Source organism: Phodopus roborovskii, unplaced genomic scaffold (genome assembly GCF_943737965.1).
Source record: "Phodopus roborovskii unplaced genomic scaffold, PHOROB, whole genome shotgun sequence".
NCBI classification, from domain to species: Eukaryota; Metazoa; Chordata; class Mammalia; order Rodentia; family Cricetidae; genus Phodopus; species Phodopus roborovskii.
In genome coordinates, this window is record NW_026125665.1 from 1,833,634 (window position 1) to 1,853,210 (window position 19,577).

A 19,577-nucleotide genomic window follows, 5' to 3' on the forward strand; every position below is an offset into this window, starting at 1 on the left:
GGCAGAATGTTGTATACATAATAAACAAATCTTAAAAAAAAAAAAAAAAAAAGAACCCTGTTCTCGGCCAGGAGTTGGTGGCTCACACCTTTAGTCCCAGCACTTGGGAGGCAGAGGCAAGTGGATCTCTGTGAGTTCGAGGCCAACCTGGTTTACAGAGAGAGTTCCAGGACAGCTTCCAAAACACACAGAGAAACCCTGTCTCGAGAAATTAAAAAAAAAAAAAAAAAAAAAAAAAAACCTCTGCTCTCAATATCAGACAACGGAAGCTACTAAGCTTGAATCCTGCTAAAATTAACCCAAACTTAAACTGGCGCCTGTTTGTGGACACCACGAACAGCTGGTCCTGGCAACGATCCTTGATCACAGGCTACCCAGTGGCTATCATGCCTCTTTCCCAAAATAGGCTGGAAGGCTCTTTATTTCCATCCTGTCTGTCCCATCAGAATGTGAGATCCCCACGCCTCGGGCTGGAGGGCAGGAAGGCTGATCCCCTGTAATCTCTCCAGCTGCTCTAGGAGCCCAGCCAAGGCCAGAGCGCTGTGGTTTATACACAGATTCTGCAATCCTGACACTGTCTGCTGCCAAGGCCCGAGGACCCCTCCTGCCCCTGAATTTCAGCTACTGTGAAAAGCTGTGATGAACTTGGGACCTCCAGGGTCACCAGGACCCCTTTGGGCACATTCCTGGAAGTGTGAGTGCTGCCTGGCGATGCTAGCTCCCCTCCCCTCCTTTCCCCTTCATCCTCTACCCTTTCCCTCCCTCTGCTCCTCATTTCTTTTTTGATGTCACTCTGGTAGCTCAGGCTGGCTTGGAACTGCTGATTCTCGTGCCTCTTCTCCCTGCATGGTGGGGTGACAGGTGTTAACCTTCCCACTGTCTTGGAGAAGTTGATGTGCTTGACCCTACCTTGGAAGCTCCAGATCCACTCCCTATCCCCAGAGGCCCTAGCATCTCTAAGAACAGACCTCACTGCATCCCTACATTTTGAGGCTGAATAAAGCAAAAGGGCTTGGTTCACTTGCACCACATTTATTGGTTATCACTCACACTGAGTTTTGATTGACACTGGAGGGTGAAACCCAGGGGCTTCCAGCCTCAGGTCTTCCCCAACGTGCCAGCAATGCCGTGTGAAAGCACTTTCTCAGCAAACGGGCATCAATGGATATTCACAGAGGCTTGAGCCCAGCTGTGCCCCTTTCAGATGTCACCCCTTTCAGATGTCCTGGTGACTTTCGATACCACGCCCTTGCCCTGCTCGTCCCCAGCAGCAGCACGGAGCAGCTGTGGATCTACACGTTTGTTAATGACTGAATGAATGATGCCTATCAAACATGAGGGACACCCGATGTGTCCAGAGCCCAATTGTGAGTGCTCAAGGCTCTTGGACACTCTGCCCTGCATGCAGGTGGCTACACTTCTTTTGCCTGTGAGCAGCTGGAAACTCCAGCTCCGCTTCCTAACCATTAGCCCTGGATGTGTCTGCTCAGCTGGTGAGATCTGGGCCCAAACACAAATGGTCTAATGTAGAAAGCATCCATACAAAGCTTCTGCCACCATCCTTCATCCAGCTCCCAGCTCCCTGGCCATAAGCATGCTGCTTAGGAAACTTTTAACATTATCTACCCTCTGTACACAGGAGGACCTGGGGGCTCCATGCTACTGAGAGGAAGCATGAGGCTCAGAGAATGAAGCAATTTGCCCCAAGATGCCCAGAAGGATAGGAAAGGCAGGAAAGGATGTGGGAACCCCAGCACCTGGCTCTCAGGAGGAACTTGGTTAACTGAGTCTCCACGTGGCTTTAAAATTCTTTTGGTTACAAGACATAATTTGAAAGAACAAAGAAAGAAAACCAAGAGTCTACTGGCCAGGGCTTCTGCTGAGGACTGGGTGAGCCCAAAGACTGTGATGTCATGAAGGCTCTGGCAGAAAGCAGGGTCTCTTGCTCCTACAAAACTCCACCCTCACATCTCAGGACCACATCAGCCCTGGAAGTGGCTGATGGGTCCAAATTGCATCTGGGGAAGTTGAGGTCAGTGGAGGGGAACTCTGAGCCCTGTGTGCCCCTAAGTTCTGAGGTTCCCTGAGCCTACACCCTTCTCCCCAGCACCCCGTGGATGCCTGGGGCTGCCCCTACTCGGCCTTCTTGGTCTTCTTCTTCCTGGAGCCTTCGCTCAGCTCCTCCCTGGCCTTGGCAGGCAGGCTCGAGTGCTGGGTGCCTAGTCCGCCACCATGTGATGCCCCATGGTTGTCATGGTGATGATCACCTCCCCAAGCTGTCCCAAAGAGCACTGGGCAGATGTAACCCTCCAGGACATCAAATGGAGAACTGTGAGAGTGTGTGGCCGTCAGGAACACCTGAAGGGTGGATGAGAGAGCAGAGGGGCAGTGAGAGGGCAGTGAGCCAGCCCCAGCCGTCTGGCTTCCCACACCTTCAAGTCCATGAGCCCCCATCCTGGAGTCTACAGAGACTCGACTTCCAGTGTCCAAGCCTGGGTAGCCCAGGGATGGCGTGACCAGTGGTCTCCTACCCCAACAGGATCTCCCAACACCTGCACTTGGGTGTTACATTTTGTTGTTGTTGAGTCAGGGTACCATGTAGCCCAGGCTAGCCTCCTACCCACTATATAGCCAAGTCTGACCATAAGAGATAGGTATCTCCTTCCATCACGTGGGAACATAGGTGTCAATCATCTGAAGCTGGGAAGAGTCCCTCACAGTAGCGCAGCCCCAATGTCATACCTACATCCACTGTCTTGGTCACACTCCAAAGCTCTGAACAATAGCTCCCTCTTATTTCCCTCTCTTCTCCTTCTCATTCTCCCCTGCTTGGTCTTCCATCCTCTCTCCCTCCTTGTTTGTTTTTGTTTGCTTGCTTGCTTTTAGTTTGTGTTGGATTTTAAGATAGGGTATTATGTAACACGGACTGGTCCCAAACTTGCTGTGTAGTTGAAGATGACCTTGAACTCCTGACTTGGGACCCATTTTCCTGCCACGGGGGGCTGTTTGTTTGTTTGTTTGTTGTTTTAAGACAGAATGTCACTATGTAACCCTAGCTGACCTGAACTCACTATGTAGCCCAGGATGGCCTCAAACTCATGTTGATCCTCCTGTCTCAGCCTCAACAACAGAGCTCACTCACTTCCAAGGCTATGGTCCTCTCTAGGAACAGATTGTCCCTAGGTAGGCTTTTCTATGCTTGGGATGCTAGGGGCAACATTCTCCAGTTCTGTGAAAGGATAGGGAAGGCCTAAGCCCTTTCTGGGTGGTTTGATCAGTTAGTTACACTCATAGTAGTAGCTTCCAGCTTCCTGACCTCCCATACAGGGTACCAGCACCCCCAGCCTACATCTACAAGGCCCGTTCTCTTCATCCCCACCCCCATCTCTTTGGCCCTCATCCCTCAACCTCCCAATGGATTTCTCCTGTCTATCTCATGTGGACCATGCACCCCAGGTTCCTGCACCCCATTCCAGGGAAATGAAGGTTGCAGGCTTACCTTACATGACACCATGAACATGGTGAAAATGAAGATGAGGCTGGCCTTGGACACAGGGAGCCAGCGGGTTTGCTGCAGGGTGAACAGGATCGCTCCATACAGGCTGGCCTTGGTGGGGCTGAGGGTATAAGATATGGGTCACTATGGTCCATTCTCAGTCCAGGCTTCATTTGAAGCTCACCAGAAAGGCAGCTGGTCAAGAGGCACTGAACCTGTCTTCCCAGCTGGTGGCTGGTGCCTGCTTGCTGGGGAGGGGGTGGATTTTAGTTTATGTTGGGTTGGGAAGTTACAGTCTGAGCTCATGTAGGAAAACAGCTGGGGGGGTCTCAAGCCCATGGAAGATGGAGAATTTGAGGTGGAGGCTGTGCTAGGGTAAAGAACTCAACCAGTGAGGAATTCACAGGGTGGTGACATACAGTCAAGGAAATAAAGTCTCTGACCAAATCAGGGCGTCAGCCTTTTTAGCCTTTCCTCAAATGCTGACCACTGAGTTCCCATGGTTGTAAAACAAAAGGCTTCTCTCTCCTGAGTCTCCAGGGCTCTTATTATGTAAGTAAGGGCCACTGTTTCTGACAGAAATATCTGTATTGTCAACTGGAGTTGAGTTACTATCCCTCCTCACCATCACCCTTTGCCTGCTCCTACCACAGTGTCTCTGTCTCTATCTCTCACCCATGTAAGCAATTTTAGAGAGTTGGTTTCTCCCTCCACCATGTAGAGCCTGGGGTTTGAACTCATGTCATCAGGCTTGGCAGCAAGCTCCTTTACCCATTAAGCCATCTTGCAGGCCCTGCAACTTATTTTTGAGGCAGAGTCTCTCACTCACTCAACCTGAAATCTACCAGTTTGCTAAGTGGACTGGCAATGAATCCAAGGAAATCCAGTCTCTTCTTTCCCAGTGTGGTTTAAATGAAAATGCCCCCATTCTGGCCCCCAGGTGGTGGTGCTGTTTGGGGAGGTTGAGGAAGAGTGGCCTTGCTGGGGCAGACTTTGGGAACTAAGGGCCTTTCCATCCTCCCTTTCTTGTTTATGGTTTAAGATGTGAGTCCTGAGCTCCCAGCTCTTGCCACCATACCACACCTGATGCTTGCTACCAGGTCTCCAAACCAAGACAGACTCAGCCCTCTGGAACCTAAGCTCAGGTGAATGGCTTGACCATGGTGTTTTGTGCCGGCAACTGTAGAATAGCTAAGATACCAGCTCCGGGGTGACAGGTGTGCTGCTGCAATGTGAGTAAAGGTGCTTGTATGGTGGGGAGAGGTGACTCCTGCAGGCTTCCCTTCCCAGCATAATGGCTCTGAGGTTAAAGCTCTTGCCTGGAGCTAGCTGGGTCGTGAGCCTGGGCATAATATCAGGGACTTGGGGTTTGACTCAAAGAATATGATGGGAAAGCAATTGAGGATGCTCCCAGCATAACCCCAGGTATCCACATGTATACATACACACACACACACACACACACACACACACACACATGCCCACATACAGTCACACCACACAGACACACAGGAAAATGGAGAAAAGAGCAAACAAGCAAATGTAAGAGAAAAGGGATGTATCAGACCAATGCAGTGGTCCTGAAGGGTCATATGTGTTGTGTGGGTCCACCCACCTGCACCGTTTCCTTGACTCCCACTCACGTTCTGCCTCCTCACCCTGCACTTTCTAACCTGACAACTGGTAGTGATTCTAGGATCTGGGTGGGGAGTCTATTGTAGTCAGAAAACTCCTACTCACTCTTTAAAACCCCAGTCAATATCTTTTGCAGAAGTTCTTCCTGTTGTTACCCCAGCAGTATCTCCAGATGACTAATAACTAGGCAACTAAGGGCTAAGCAAGAAGGGCCAGAGGCCAGAGGTGGGGTACTCACAAGGACATGTGCAAGATCTCATTGGTCTCTGGCTTCCAGACTCCTCGAAGCAGCTGTTCCAGGTTGGACAGGAGGGCGACACCAGAGCCTGTGGGGCAGGGCACCGCTGAGCTGGCTGACCACCCCCACACCTGGTTTCCTTGTCTAGCTTCAGTTCCCCAGGAAACAAAGGACTTTCTCTTCATGAGGAGTCTGTGCCTGGGGATATGAGGTTCTCCACATAGCCTTCCCCAGGTTCGTACAGCAGTCAGGACAAACCAACAAGAAGCAATTGGATGTGTCCCACCCACAAGGGACTGTCTTGAGTCTTACTGTGTTGCCCAGGCTGGCCCTGGGTCCCTAATTCTTCCCTGGCTCAGCGTGAAGAGTGTGGATGAAAGGAACCCACCCCCACACCCAGCTAACTGCTATGATTTTATTTATTGAAAACATTTAATAATTCTTTTCAATACTTTTATTATTTGTTTAGTTTGTGTATAGGGGTGTCAACATGCCACAGCATTAATGCAGAGGTCAGGGGACAACTGTGGAGTGAGTTCTCTCCTTCCACCCTGTGGGATTCAAGGAATGAATGCAACTCAATTGATGGTAATCACCGTCCCCTACTGAGCCAAACTGTCAGCCCCTACAGATTTTTAAAATTACATTTACCTAGATATGGTGGTGTACACCTTTAATTCCAGATCATGGGGAGGCAGAGTCATGGGGATCTCTGTGAGTTTGAGGCCATCCTGGTCTACATAATGAGCTCCAAGCTAGCCAGGGCTACATAGACTGTCTGAAAAAAAAAATTGTGACATTTCAGTTATACTTTTTGTGGTAGTGGGGGGTGGTGTCCATGTGCATGCCTTATCATGACACAGGTGTAGAGATCAAAGGACAACTTATAAGAACTCACTATGTGGGTTCCAGGATCAAACCCAGGACATCAGGTTTGGCCCCAAGCGCTCTTCCCCACAATGCCATCTGGCTGGCCCCTATTATTATTAACTTCATTGTTATTGCATATGGTATGTGTAGGCACATGGGCCATGGTGCTCATGTGGTGGGCAATGAACAACTTATGGGAGTCAGTTCTCTCCTGTGTGGGTCACAGGGATCAAACTTAGGTCATCATCACCAAATTTTTGCTGCAAGCTCCTTTACCCACTGAGCCATCTCACTGGACCCCTGTGCTGATTTTTTTTTTATCCTCCTTGTCATAATTCTGTTTACCTTTGACCCACCCAGTGGCGATCATGATGAACCACCCATGGTGGTAGTGGTGGTGTGCGTGATGGATGCCCACGGCAATCTTTCGGACCCTCACCACCTCCTTCATAGCCACAAAGATGAGTTTCACAGGCAAGAAGCAGACGCACTTGTAGAAGAGGTCCAAGGGACAGAAGAAAATCAAGTACCTTTGAGGACAGAAGGCCTAGGGTCAGGGGGATGGGCAGCTGAGCAGGAGATCCCGAGGAGGACAGTAAGGGTGCTGCTGCCCTGCAGATTTCCACTGGGGTCCTTGCTCCTTCAACCTCCATCCTCCCTGGTTGGGTCCACCCTGGCCTGAGGCTCAGCCTTCCTGGGGCCCCCAGATGCTTACCACACTGCAGAGGCCAGCAGGATACCAGAGCTGTTGCTGAAGTAGTCAATAATGGGTTCCCCGAGGAGCAAGTCCGCCAGGATGTAACTCCCGAAACAGTGCAACATGGCGCACAGCCAGGACGCCACCGGGTGTTGCCGGGACAGCTCCACAGCTCCTGCAAGGCACATGAATTCTAGTGGTCACTAGAAGTGGCAAACACAGGGGCATGCCACACCTGCAGCATGCTGTAATAAAGATTAAACCCAGGGTTTTCCATGTGCTCGTCAGGAACAGTGGGGAAAAGGAGAGTCACAAGTTTAAGGTTAGCCTTTACTACAGGGGACATTCTAGACTAGCCTGGGGTACATGAGACCCTGTCTCAAATAAAAAAGGGGGGAAGATAATGAAAGGAAGCCTCCTGTCCAGGGTGGCCCTGAATTGGTGACTGCCAGTCTTTGTCACCTCTGCCTTTCCCATAAGGCCAAACAGGGAAATCCCTCTTGTAAACTTTCAGCCAAACCAACCTTTAGTTCCCCTCAGTGCTGGGGATGGAACCCAGGACTTGCTACTGAGCCACAGCCTCTGCTTCAAAACCTCTTTTCTCTTCAGCAGTAAAAAGATCTGTGTATTGGTACTGCTCTGGAAATCAGACAGTGAGATGGCTCTGTGTAGATCGATTGACTCCAAGCCTGATGACCTGAGTTTGATCCCCAGAGCCCACACAGTAGAGAGAACCAACTTTCCCAGTTGTCACTAAACCTACACTTACCTCCTATGGCACACACACACACACACACACACTCACGCACACATACAACAAATAAATAATTTCAAACAGAGATACAAATGCCTTATATAACTCTACTCAATGTGGACATAGCAAGGTAAATTATGCAATCTTATATTAATGGCCTCAAAGAGCAACGAGGGTAGGGAGATGCTGTGCAAGTGTGAGGACTGGAATTTGGATCCTTAGAACCCATGAGATCCAGAATCAATAGCAACAGGCCTCACCCCCTGCCACATACTGGGACACATATAGTGGGAAGAATGAGCCAATTCCTGCACCTCGTTCTCTGGGCCATGTGTGCAACAAGTGTACATGCATGCACACAAACACACACACATATATGTACACTAAAGAACACACAAAAGAATGACCAGCTTGTCAAGTGCCCTGGTATGTATATACTTGTAACTTTAGTACTTGGGCACAAAGAGAGGAGGGAGAAGAGGAAGGAGAGGGAAGGGAAGGGAAAAGGAGAGAGAGGGGAGGGAAGGAGAAGGAGCAGGAAGGGGAGGAGAGGAAAAGGGAGAGGAAAGGGGAGAGAGAAGAGAAGGGAAGGAGGAGAGAAAGGAGAGGGGGAGGAGAGGTAAGAGGAAAGAGCACCCCCTCCTGAATCTATTTAAGGCACTGCTTCCCCTGAGAAGTAATCCCAGGAGCAGCTGGTGAGTGCATAGGGCCAAGGTTGCTGAAGTACTCCCTCATGCCCCGCAGAAAAAGACACTTGCATTTGCTTCTAAAAATAGCTGCCAGGAGAAGTCTTATTACAGGGTGTTTCTTGTGCCCTTTGGGACCATCCTAGAGACAGAGCTGAGATTTCAATGCATGACATTGACAAGCAAACAACAGGCTTTGCTTCATAAGCACCTCCTATATAAAGGTCTATATAAAATCCCCTTTTGGCTTTGTCACTTAGGCCTATGTAGCCCTGAGAAAGTGTCTGCCACCAGTCTGTTTCTTTGGTTGTCAAAAGGCAGAGGGATTAATTTACATAGCTCTTAAGGTATAATGGTTCAATCCATTATCTTTATTTTATGTGCATGAGTGTTTGCCTGCATGTGTGTCTGCGCAGCATGACAGTGCAGTGCCTGCTGAGGCCTGAAGAGGGCATCATATCCCTTGGAGCTGGAGTCACAGATGATTGTGAGGGACCCTGGATCCTTTGCCAGAACAGCCAGTACTCCTAAGTGATGAGCCACTGCTCCAGCCTAGTCTATTGCACTTATTTATTTTGACATGGATCTGGCTCTAATCCAGGCTAGCCTTGAATTTGCCATCCTCCTGCCTCAGCCTCTCCACTGCTGAGATGACAGGCTTCAGTCACTCAAAACCTGAAGAAGCCCAGGCTCCCTGGCTCCATCAAAGATTGCCCAGGACCAAAAAAAAAAAAAAATTTGCTTAGCCCTTAGCAATTATGCCAGAGATATTCCAGGACATAGAGGGGCATTTCACACACTAGTGTGATATCTTGTTTAGGATATCTTGTTTATGATCAAACAAATAAAGCTTGCCTGAAGATCAGAGTGCAGAGCTAGACACACTAGTTAGCCATAGAGGCGAGGCAGTGGTGGTACACACCTTTAATCCCAGCATTTGAATGACAGAGACAGATGGAGCTCTGTGAGTTTAAGGCCATCCTTGGCTACACAAAATCATCCAGTCTAAAAGAAAAACAGCTCAAAGGTGATCCCAGCCCTTGGGATCTCAAACCTTTAATCCCAGCATAGAGAGGTGGAGACAGGAGTGTATAGCTGGGCAGAGAGGCGGGAGGTGACTAGAGCTCAAGGCAGTCTGAGACACAGAGACAGTGTGAGGACAGGATCAACCCTTTAGTCTGAGCATTTTTAGAGGTGAGAGATTGGGGCTGGGAAGATGGCTCAGTGGTTAAGAGCACTGGCTGCTCTTCCAGAGGTCCTGAGTTCAATTCCCAGCAACCACACGGTGGCCCACAACCATCTTAGTGAGATCTGGTGCTCTCTTCTGGTATAGGTCTTCGTGCCAGAACATTGTATACATAATAAATAAATCTTAAAAAATAAAAAAAAGAGTTAGGAACTCTAGTGGCTGGCTGCTCTGCTTCTCTGATCCTTCAGCTTCCACCCCTTGATATCTGACTTTATTATTAAGACCAACTAGAATTCGTGCTACCTCTGGCACCCAACTTTTGGGGTACAAATTCACCAAAAGAAAAAAGCCATATGCGTGTGATTTTGCAGCCACTGCTAGAGGCCAGAGCTACAGGTGTCTGGAGCCACTGTCCACTGACTAGGTTTTCTTTTCTTCTCTCATGGTGGGCTTTCCCTGGACCCCTGTTCTTGGGCAACTGCCAAACTAAGTCAGGCTTCTACTGTCCTACGGAGCAGTAGTCAGCATGGCGTCTTCATTGTTGTCATCTGGAGATTTGACGAGAAAACTGGGAAATCCTTGTTTTGTTTTGTTTTGGTTTGGTTTGGTTTGGTTTTTTGAGACAGGGTTTCTCTTTGTAGCTTTGGAGCCTGTCCTCTGTAGACCAGGCTGGCCTGGAGTTCACAGAGATCTACCTGCCTCTGCCTCCCAAGTGCTGGGATTAAAGGTGTGTACCACCACAGCCTTTAATTCTTGGTTTATCTCTAAAAAAGTTTTTGGAAATGAGCACCAAGATATAGGCCTTAGAAAAACTTAATAGAGCAGATCATAGAGACTCAAACCCAGACAGAACTTAAAGGAGAACCAAGTTCAGTGCTGCATTGTAAGGTTACAGAGGTACAGCCTAAGGTTTTCAGGCAACGATACTTAATATATCCAGTAACCTTACAGGAATTGCCAAATGATAGAGGCTCTGTAAGAGCCTGTGCCAATGTTAGATTTAAGGAGATTCAAGGAAGTGGTAGACTCATATGGCATGCATTCACCAGTTGTAAAGCAGATGTTAAACTTGTGGTCAATTTGACTTGGTTACAGTAGTCTTAGAGCTTGGTCCACAATTACAATAGAGGACCTGGTAGAAAGAAGAGGTTAAGACCATTGAACAATAGAGTAAAGCTAGAGGTATGGAAATCTCCCAAGATCAACTTCTTGGAAGGAGATTATACTACTATAGAAAGGCAATATTCATATGATGGCCACATCCTGGCTTTATGCCATGCAATAGCCTTGAATGCTTGGGACAGAATGAAAGAACTAGGAAAAAAGATTAAGTCATTTGCTAAAGTCATACAGAACCCGAAATAAACTTTCACTGATTTCTTACAAAGATTGATATCAGCAGCAAATAGAATGACACCAAATTCAGAAGCTAGACAAATAATAATTGAATCTCTGGCTTTTGAAAAAGCTAATCCTCAATACAAAAAGATAATTAGGCCTGTAAAGGCATATCAGCACCCTTGGAGGAATGAATCAGAGATACAATCAATATTGACTGACACTCATGACCATAATGATGCTTGGATAGGAGAGGTGATTTCAAGAGGTTTGAAGAAAAATCAAAATGTCACATGTTTCAATTGTGGAAAACAAGGTCACCTTAAAAGGGACTGTAAACAGAGAATTCCTAGCAACAATGTTTTTTCTAAGCATAATTCAAATAGAATGCCCATGCCCCTCCCTTCTGGATTATTCAGGTGTGGCAAAGGCAGGCACTGGACTAATGAATGCAAATCAACAAGGGACAATCAAGGCAATCCTTTGCCATCGGGAAACTCCTCTTGCAGACCCCCATGCCAAATCTGTTTCATTCATTTTCTGTAACCGTGGAAGAAACTCCTTCCCAGAGCAATTGAATAACAATGCCAATTATAAGAAACCATACTACTCTGGATGATAGAAAAGCTATAGAACAGAGAACAAAAAATTCAGGAGAGCTGGGTGGTGGTGGTGCATGCCTTTAATCTCAGTGCTTGGAAGGCAGAGGCAGGCGGATCTCTGTGCGTTCCAGACCAACCCGATCTACAGAGCGAGTTCCAGGACAGGCTCCAAAGCCATAGAGAAACCCTGCTGATGGAAGATGTCATTCTGTAAATATGTTTCTCATACTGGTTAATGAATAAAGCACTGTTGGCCAATAGGAAAGGAAGATAGGCGGGACTAGGAGACAAGGAAAATTCAAGGAAGTAGTAGGGAGGAGTCAACATGGAGAGATTGGAAAGAGCAGAACTGCCGGCCCCCTCTCTCAGGTAAGATAAGACCACATGGAAATACTTAGATTAATGGAAATAGGTTAATAATTAAGACAGAGCTAGCTGATAAGAAGGTAGTAACTGGCCAATAGCATTGTATCTAATACAGAGTCTCTGTGTTAATTGGGGCTGGCGTGGCGGTGGGACCAGACCTGTGGAAAAACCTTACTCTTAACACTCTGCTTCAAAAAACAAAGCAAAACAAAACAAAACAAAAAATTCAGGAGAAAACATAAATCAAAACTGATAGAGATTAGATTTGAAGAGAGACCTCGTGATTAGAAGAGGTGATAGTTCATCAAACAGCATGACCACTCAATCTAAACTAACATAAAGCTAACAAATGATTTTCATTTGATCAGATATAACTTTCTAAAAGAGAAAGAGAAACTCCCCAAAGTTAGGATGTGGGAATTTTTTTTTTCCTTCAGGAAAATAAAAATAATCATCTTATCCTCAAAACCTTTGGACAAATAAGCATCCAAAGAAGAAGGGAGAGCTACGTGGAAAAATCTGACCTAATGCGATCTCTAAGGTCTTCAGAAAGATGATGGGATCCTACAGTGGCAATTTTACCTGGACTCTGATAACACTACTAAGCTGATAAACATCACCTAAAGATCAGCTTTGGACTAGAAACTGCTCAGAACAATTTTGAAGTGGCTAGTTGAGATAATCCAGCCTCACAGACTACTCTGGCCAGGACTTGAAACAAGCCCTACACTTTCCCATTATATAGAGAATGGACAACAAATGATACAGCTATTTCTCCAAGGACTTGACAATTAACCCAATTTTTCTTGTCAGGATCCCCTAAAGATGCTGTTGCCCCCAGACAGCAGGAAGTCAATTTAAGAACACAATACCTACATTCCCAAGAGGTGGAGTGGGTGGTCTTTGCTCTTTCAATGGGTTATGGATAGTTGTCATTGTTTAGGGGAGTCGCTTACAAATTATTATTGGTAATAGTCAGGGAAAAAAAAAAGGTCAGGGTTCTTGTTTTGAAAAAAAAAAAGGAGGGATACAGATATGATGAGATAAAAAGGTAGATTATTGAATCTAATTTTAAAAAGCAACTACTAGTTTCAAATATTTTACATTGGATTGGACTTTGAAAACTTCAGAGATCTACAGAATATGACATTTAAGATATTTCAATACACAAGTATTTTTTTATGACATATCTGCTCCAGGCAGCACCAATCTACTTCAGAGAAGATGATGGGCATTGAAGAAACTCCATATGGAGTGAATTGGGTACAACCTTTTGGACTTGTCAAAAGATAGGATACAATTGGAGTATTTTCTCTGAATTTGTCAAAGGCAAATAAACTAGACATTATTGATGCATTTATTGCCTGTATTGCATATATTGTATATAGTTATTGTACTTATTGTATATAGTTTTTCTTATGTTATAATCGTTTTTTATTTTAGACAAAATGGGAAATGTGATATATTTTGCTTATGACCTAACAAATAAAGCTTGCAGACCTAGCCACATTAGCTAGCTATAGAGGCCAGGCAATGGAGGCACATGCCTTTAATCCCAGCACTTGAGAGACAGACAGATCCCTGTGAGTTCAAGGCCATCCTAGACTACATAAAACTGACCCAGTCTAAAGAAAAACAGTACTCACACAAAGGTGACCCCAGCACTAGAGAGGTGGGACAGGGGACTGGGCAGAAAGGAGTATAAGGCAGGAGGAGAGGGGAGCTCAAGGCAGTCTGAAAATTTGTAGGGACAGGATTGCCCTTTTAGTCTGAGGCTTGGTAGAGGTAAGATCTGTAGTGGCTTCTCTGCTTCTCTGATCCTTCAGCTTTCCGCCCCTGATAGCTGACTCTGAGTTTTTATTAATATCAATTAAGATTTGTTCGATAACACACTAGTCTTTGTTTATTTGTTTCGTTTTTGTTTTTTTGAGACAGGGTTTCTTTATGTAGCTTTGGAGACTGTCCTGTAGACCAGGCTAGCCTTGAAATCACAGAGATCTGCCTGCCTCTACTTCCTGAGTGCTGGGATTAAAGGCGTGCACCACCAACATCCGGCTCACACTAGTCTTAAACCCACCCACTGTGAGGTGGAGGAATAGCCCAGCAATAGCAACCTGCCTAGAATCCCCCAGTGAGAGGCTTTAAGTGTGGCTCAGGAGTGGAGTCCCTGCCTAGAATCCCCCAGTGTCTCCTTCTAGTACTTAAGAGTATGGTGGGAGAGGTTGGTGGGGGTAAATAGGAATTGACCTCTTTTTTTCTTTCCTTGGTGCTACGCCTTGCACACACTTAATGCAGAATATCTCAGGAGCCACAACCAAGGTCCCAAAGTTCTGTACTTAATTTTGTTCTGAACCTAAAGCTGGTCTAAAAAAAATCCCTGTTAATTGGTGCTGTAGCGTGTAGGGGACAGAGGACTGGTCTAGCACACCTGAAGCCCTGAGCTCCATCACTGCTACGACAGGAGCCAGACCTGCTGGCCTGGAGGAATACAACACTCGAGACTCAAGAGGGTCATGAATTTGAGTTCAGCCTGGGCTACATAGTGAGACCTAAAAAAAAAAAAAACAAAAACAAAAAAACCAGAGTCTGTTATTGTTGACTGTAGTCCTAGCACTTGAGATGGAGACAGAAGAATCAAGAGTTCAAAGTCACCTTTAGCTGCATACCGAGTTTTAGTTCAGCCTGAGCTACACAAGACCGGCTTAGTGCAAACAAGTGAAGACTGGTGTCAAGAGCACAGCTCAGTTGGTAAAATACTTTCCTAACACACACACAGTCTCCGGTTCCACCCGAAGCTCAGTGGGTGTGGTGGGGGGGGCACCTGTCATCCCACCATGGGGATGGGAATGAGTTCTCAGTTTAACAAGCAGCCCTGACCTATTTTAGTTTCTCCCTTCTAGAAGCTGTTCCCTTGAGTGGTGTTTGGATCAAGCTCTTCTGGGAAGTTCTGGTCCGGCCCAGTGTTCTGCATCTCTAAGCTCTCTGAGCTTTCTTGCAAAAGAACTCTCTGGAAAACCCGACCTAGAAAACACCAGTGCCTCATGTTCAAGAGCCTTCCAAATGAGTGGAGCCATTTCTTACAGATTTCTCAGACGCCCCAATTCCACATTTGCACGTCATTGGACTACATGCCAGGAGCCAGCAGAAGACCTGAGTCAGACTGGCAAGGGGAAATGCATGGGGGCAACAGGGCCAGTGTGATGGTGGAGTTAGTGCCCGCAGACTGGTCTCACCTCAGATGCCCTCACCTGTCACCTTTTGTTTCATGTGTATGTATGTGTATTGAGTATGTGTGTTTGAATGGGGAAGAGATGACACGGTACATAATGCAGGGCTTTGTGCACGTATGTGTCTGTGCACATGGAGTCAGCCTGTTCTGTGGACCCAGTCTCTGCCTCCCGAATACTTCACCATCTTTTTTATTTTATTGTTTGGTGGAGGTGATCAAGACAGGATCTCACCCTATAGCTCTGGCTGTCCTGGAACTCACTATGTAAATGAGGCTGACCTCAAATTTATAGAGATCTGCTTGCTTCTGTCTCCTGCATGCTGGGATTAAAGGCATGTACCACCATCTTTAGCCTAGAAAGAGGCTTGGTATGTAGCCCAGGCTGGCCTACACTAAGGCTTTTTGGGTTAGTCTTGTTTGCTGAAATAACAAGTATGTGTTGCCTGGAAGCTCACCAGCTTCCCAAGAGAAGGGTGAAGAGAGGAGATCTCTCAGCCTAATCCATTATTCTGGGTATGAGAATCTAAGTCCTATGGGATTTGCAGGCTCACTGCAAATTGTACTTCACCCCTCTATTTTCTGTTCCCCAAATTTTGAAGGAGTCATCCAAGACAGATGCAGCAAACACCAGGGGGTGAGGGCTGGGAGGGAGGAGTGGGCTTGAAAGGCAAGCATGCAGATATTCTCATTAAATTGGTCTGGGTTTATTTGCTTGTTTGGTTTTGGAATGTGGCAATGGAATCCAGCGTCTCCTGCATGTTAACTAATCAAGAGCTCTACCAATAAGCCATCCCCTAGCCCCACACTGAGGGATTCCAGGCAGGGCCTCCACCCACATTGCTATTCCTTTAAAAATGCTTATTTTGGGCCGGGGTTATATCTCAGCAGGAAAAGATGCCCACTGCCAATTCTGACAACCTGAGTTCAATCCCAACTCACATGGTAAGAGAGGAACAGCTCTCTCAAGTTGACAACCGTCCTCTCACCTCCACATATGTGCTGGGTTCACACAAAATAAATAAATGAAAATGACCAGGTGGTAGAGGCGCACACCTTTAATCCCAGCACTCGGGAGGCAGAGGCAGGCGGATCTCTGAGTTTGATATCAGCCTGGTCTACAAGTGAGTGCCAGGACAGCCTCCAAAGCTACAGAGAAACCCTGTCTCAAAAAAATCAAAATAAATAATAAACAAAAATTAATTTTGTTGGTCAGTGGTGGCGCACACCTTTAATCTCAGCACTCAAGAAGCAGAGGCAGGTGGATCTCTGAATTTGAGGTCAGCCTGGTAAACAGAGTTCCAGGATATCCAGGGCTATACAGAGAAACCCTATCTCAAAAAATAAAACACACACACACATACACACTCACACACACACTTTTCCCCCCTGGGGACCAGAAAGATGGCTTATTGTGTAGCAGGTAACAACACTTGTTACCAGGCCTGAGTTCAATCCCTGGGACCCACATGGTCAAAGGCAAGATCTGAGACCTGCATTGTCTTCTGACCTCCACACATGTGCAATGGTAGCACTCCACACACAATAAATAAAGAAAACATAATAATGAAAAATTTAACATAATTTCACTTTGAGACAGGATCTGGCTAAGTTGTCCAAGCTGGCCTTGAACTCAGAATCCTTCTGCCTCTGCCTCAAACTGAGAGACCCACCTGCCTCTGCCTCCCAAGTACTGGCATTAAAATCATGCACCACTAAGCCCCAGTAGAAATGAACATTTTTTTGTTTTTGTTTTTAGTTTTTTTTTTTCTTTTTTTTTTTTTTCTTTTGGAGACTATCTTGGAACTCCCTCTGTAGACCAGGCTGGCCTCAAACTCACAGATATCTACCTGCCTCTGTCTCCAAAGTGCTGGGATTAAAAGTGTGCACCACCAAGGTGGAAATGAACTTTTAAAAGACCCTAGAAATCTGATGTGCAGCTAGGGTTGAGAAACTAATGAAGTTCTAAAGCATAAAAAACCAAAACCTTCTGGAACATTCTGACTCCTACACTTGCGGCACAGATGGTTTACTGTGAAGCCCCTGAAGAAATATTCAGACAAGAATGGGCATGGATCACAGCTAGGTTTCAAGCACAGGGGAGGCAGAAGAAAGATAATCATTGAGTCTAGCCTGGGCTATACAGTGAACACTGTTTTGTTTGTTTTTTTTTTGAGACAAGTTTTCTCTGTTTAGCTCTGGCTATCTTGGAACTTACTCTTGCAGACCAGGTTGTCCTTGAACTCACAGAGATCCTCCAGTCTCTGCTTCCAGAGTGCTGGGCTTAAAGGTGTGCACCACCACCACCCAGCCCTTTTGTTTTATTAAATAGGGGTTAGCAAGATGGTGGGTGCAGTGGTAACAGCACTTGCTACCCAGTGAAGAGCTGAGTTTGATCACCAGAACCCATGTAAAAATGTAAAGCAAGGGCTGACTCCACAAAGTGGTCCTCTGTCCTCTACATGCTCTCTGAGGCATGTATGTACACATACACTGATGATGATGACTTAAATTTTGTAAAACACAAATAAAATGAAGAGGGGCAGTGAGTGGTTCTTTGGGTAAAGATACTTGTTGCAATGCAAACCCCACAATCCACACAGTAAGAGGACAGCTCTGTCAAGTTTTCCTCTGCCCTCCACATCACATCCTGGCACACCCCCCACACACACAATAAATAAATGAAAAGTTAAAAATTATAATAGTGAACTCCTCTTTCCATTTTCAGCACATTTCTTACTCAGGCCATCCTAGAATCTTGGGGTGTGCTGGGTTCCACAGAATTCTTCCCTAGATGGGAAACCCAGTTTCTCCAAACAAAAGCACAAATGAGAACTTTGCTTTGCAAAGCCAAGGCTCTTCAGAGAAGCTTTAAGAGAGACAGATTCATGCTGTGCATGGAGAAGAAAAACACAACATGGATGCCTGACAAGTCACGCCAATCCCTTTGCATAAGAGCATGTATTTATGCTTGTAAGGACACGTGTACAAGTTCGAGTAAGCTCTGGAAACCGGTCTATGTGAAGCTAACAGGTACACTTTTTTAAAAGCTTGACTTTTCCCCCCTTCCACTTTGTGAGCTATCGTGAACTCCCCCCATTTTTAAGTAAATATAGCAGGCTATTTTTGTCACCTCAAAACGAATTAATTTACATAATCACCCATGAAGGGTCCTACACTTTCTTGGAAGGAAAGTCTCCTCTCCCTCAAACTTGCAGGTTCAGTAGAATAACTAAAACTACACAACACAATTGCTTATGCTGAATTTGTATAAAAATAGAACACTCCAGGGAGGCATTGTTTATTTATTTTTGAGATAGTCTGTAATCAAACTGGTCAGGAACTCACCATGTATACCTGACTGTCCTAGAATTAACTTTGCTATCCCCCTGCCTCTATGTCCCGAGTTCTGGGGTTATCGATGTAAGCTACATTTGTCCTCATTAAAACAGAATGGTTGGAAGAGGGGCGGGGGAGCAGAGAGATGGCTCAGCTGCTAAATGAGCCTGTCCACAACACAACCTTGACTACCAGAGTTCCATTGGCGGATCCAGATGTTGAACGCATAAAAACGACCCCTACAAATTCTCCTTGGACTTCCACACATGCCCACAACACACAAATAAGTAAGAGTAATCAGTTTTGTTTTGTTTTTTTAATCAAAGAAGTCGGGTCTATCCTCCCGTGGTTCTTGAGAGCAGGCTGACCCAAAGTTGCCCTGTCTTGGAACCTGTTCAGCTCCAGAAATGGGAAGAATTCCAGGCCAGAGCTGGCCCAGCAGACAAACAGGAAGGGAGGGGAGACGAAGATGCCAAAAGATGTAGTGCAGAGAGGGCACCGGTGTCACTTTCCCCGAATCTGATCACAGCCCCCAGCACAGCCAGTCCTTATATAGTCACTGGGCAGTTAGTCACTCCAAGGACGTGAAGGGAGGTCATGGCAGCTGACATCCAGAATATCTGACCTCGCCCAGGCAGGGCCGACCCTTGCATGCAACCTTCGCCGAAGTTCAAGTTCACTAAACCTTGTTCTAAGGTGACTCCTGGTCTTTTCCCCACCCCCACCCCACCGCACCTGTCCTCCCTACCGTAAGCAAGCGCTCTCCTCAATTTCCCTCCCATCCATCTGCACCCCTTACCACAGCTCCTCCGTCCCCGGTGTTCCCTCCTCCCCCTGCGCGCGCGTGGGAGCACTCTGCCTCCTCCCCTATCCAGACCCAGGATCAGTCCTGCCTCCTCCTCGCCTCCATCTTCAAGGCACGGGCAACATCTGTCCTGGGAGCACCTACTCACCCGGCTCATACTTCATGTAAATGATGGAGACGATGAAGTAGCTGAGGTCGAAGACTGGGAAGAGCGGCACCCGCGAGAAGCTGAGCGCTAGCTCTCCTAGGCTCAGCGCAGATAGCAGGTCCATGGCGTTGGCGGGTGCCTCCCTAGACCCTGGCCCCGTGCGTCCCACCGCCCGCCACCGGGCGACT

General features: G+C 46.7%; 1 protein-coding gene across 1 annotated transcript; it reads right to left on the minus strand.

Annotated features, from left to right (window-relative positions):
- Positions 1 to 1,807: 1,807 nt before the first annotated feature.
- Positions 1,808 to 19,577, minus strand: Tmem38a (transmembrane protein 38A). The gene is made up of 6 exons (XM_051178182.1): positions 19,390 to 19,577; positions 6,955 to 7,111; positions 6,585 to 6,769; positions 5,370 to 5,457; positions 3,500 to 3,617; positions 1,808 to 2,358 (listed from the first exon to the last, which is right to left on the minus strand). The coding sequence occupies exons 1-6, from the start codon at positions 19,511 to 19,513 to the stop codon at positions 2,134 to 2,136; spliced, it is 897 nt and encodes a 298-aa protein (XP_051034139.1). The 5' UTR covers positions 19,514 to 19,577; the 3' UTR covers positions 1,808 to 2,133.

What these genes read in the sequence shown, in the direction of transcription:
- Tmem38a (XM_051178182.1), bottom strand. Translation starts at nt 19,513, where the DNA reads ATGGACCTGCTATCTGCGCTGAGCCTAGGAGAGCTAGCGCTCAGCTTC. An exon ending in CTGCTGGCCTCTGCAGTGTG is followed by an intron (nt 6,770 to 6,954) that starts GTAAGCATCTGG and finishes CTGTCCTCAAAG; the next exon opens with GTACTTGATTTTCTTCTGTC. An exon ending in CGCCACTGGGTGGGTCAAAG is followed by an intron (nt 5,458 to 6,584) that starts GTAAACAGAATT and finishes CCTGCCCCACAG; the next exon opens with GCTCTGGTGTCGCCCTCCTG.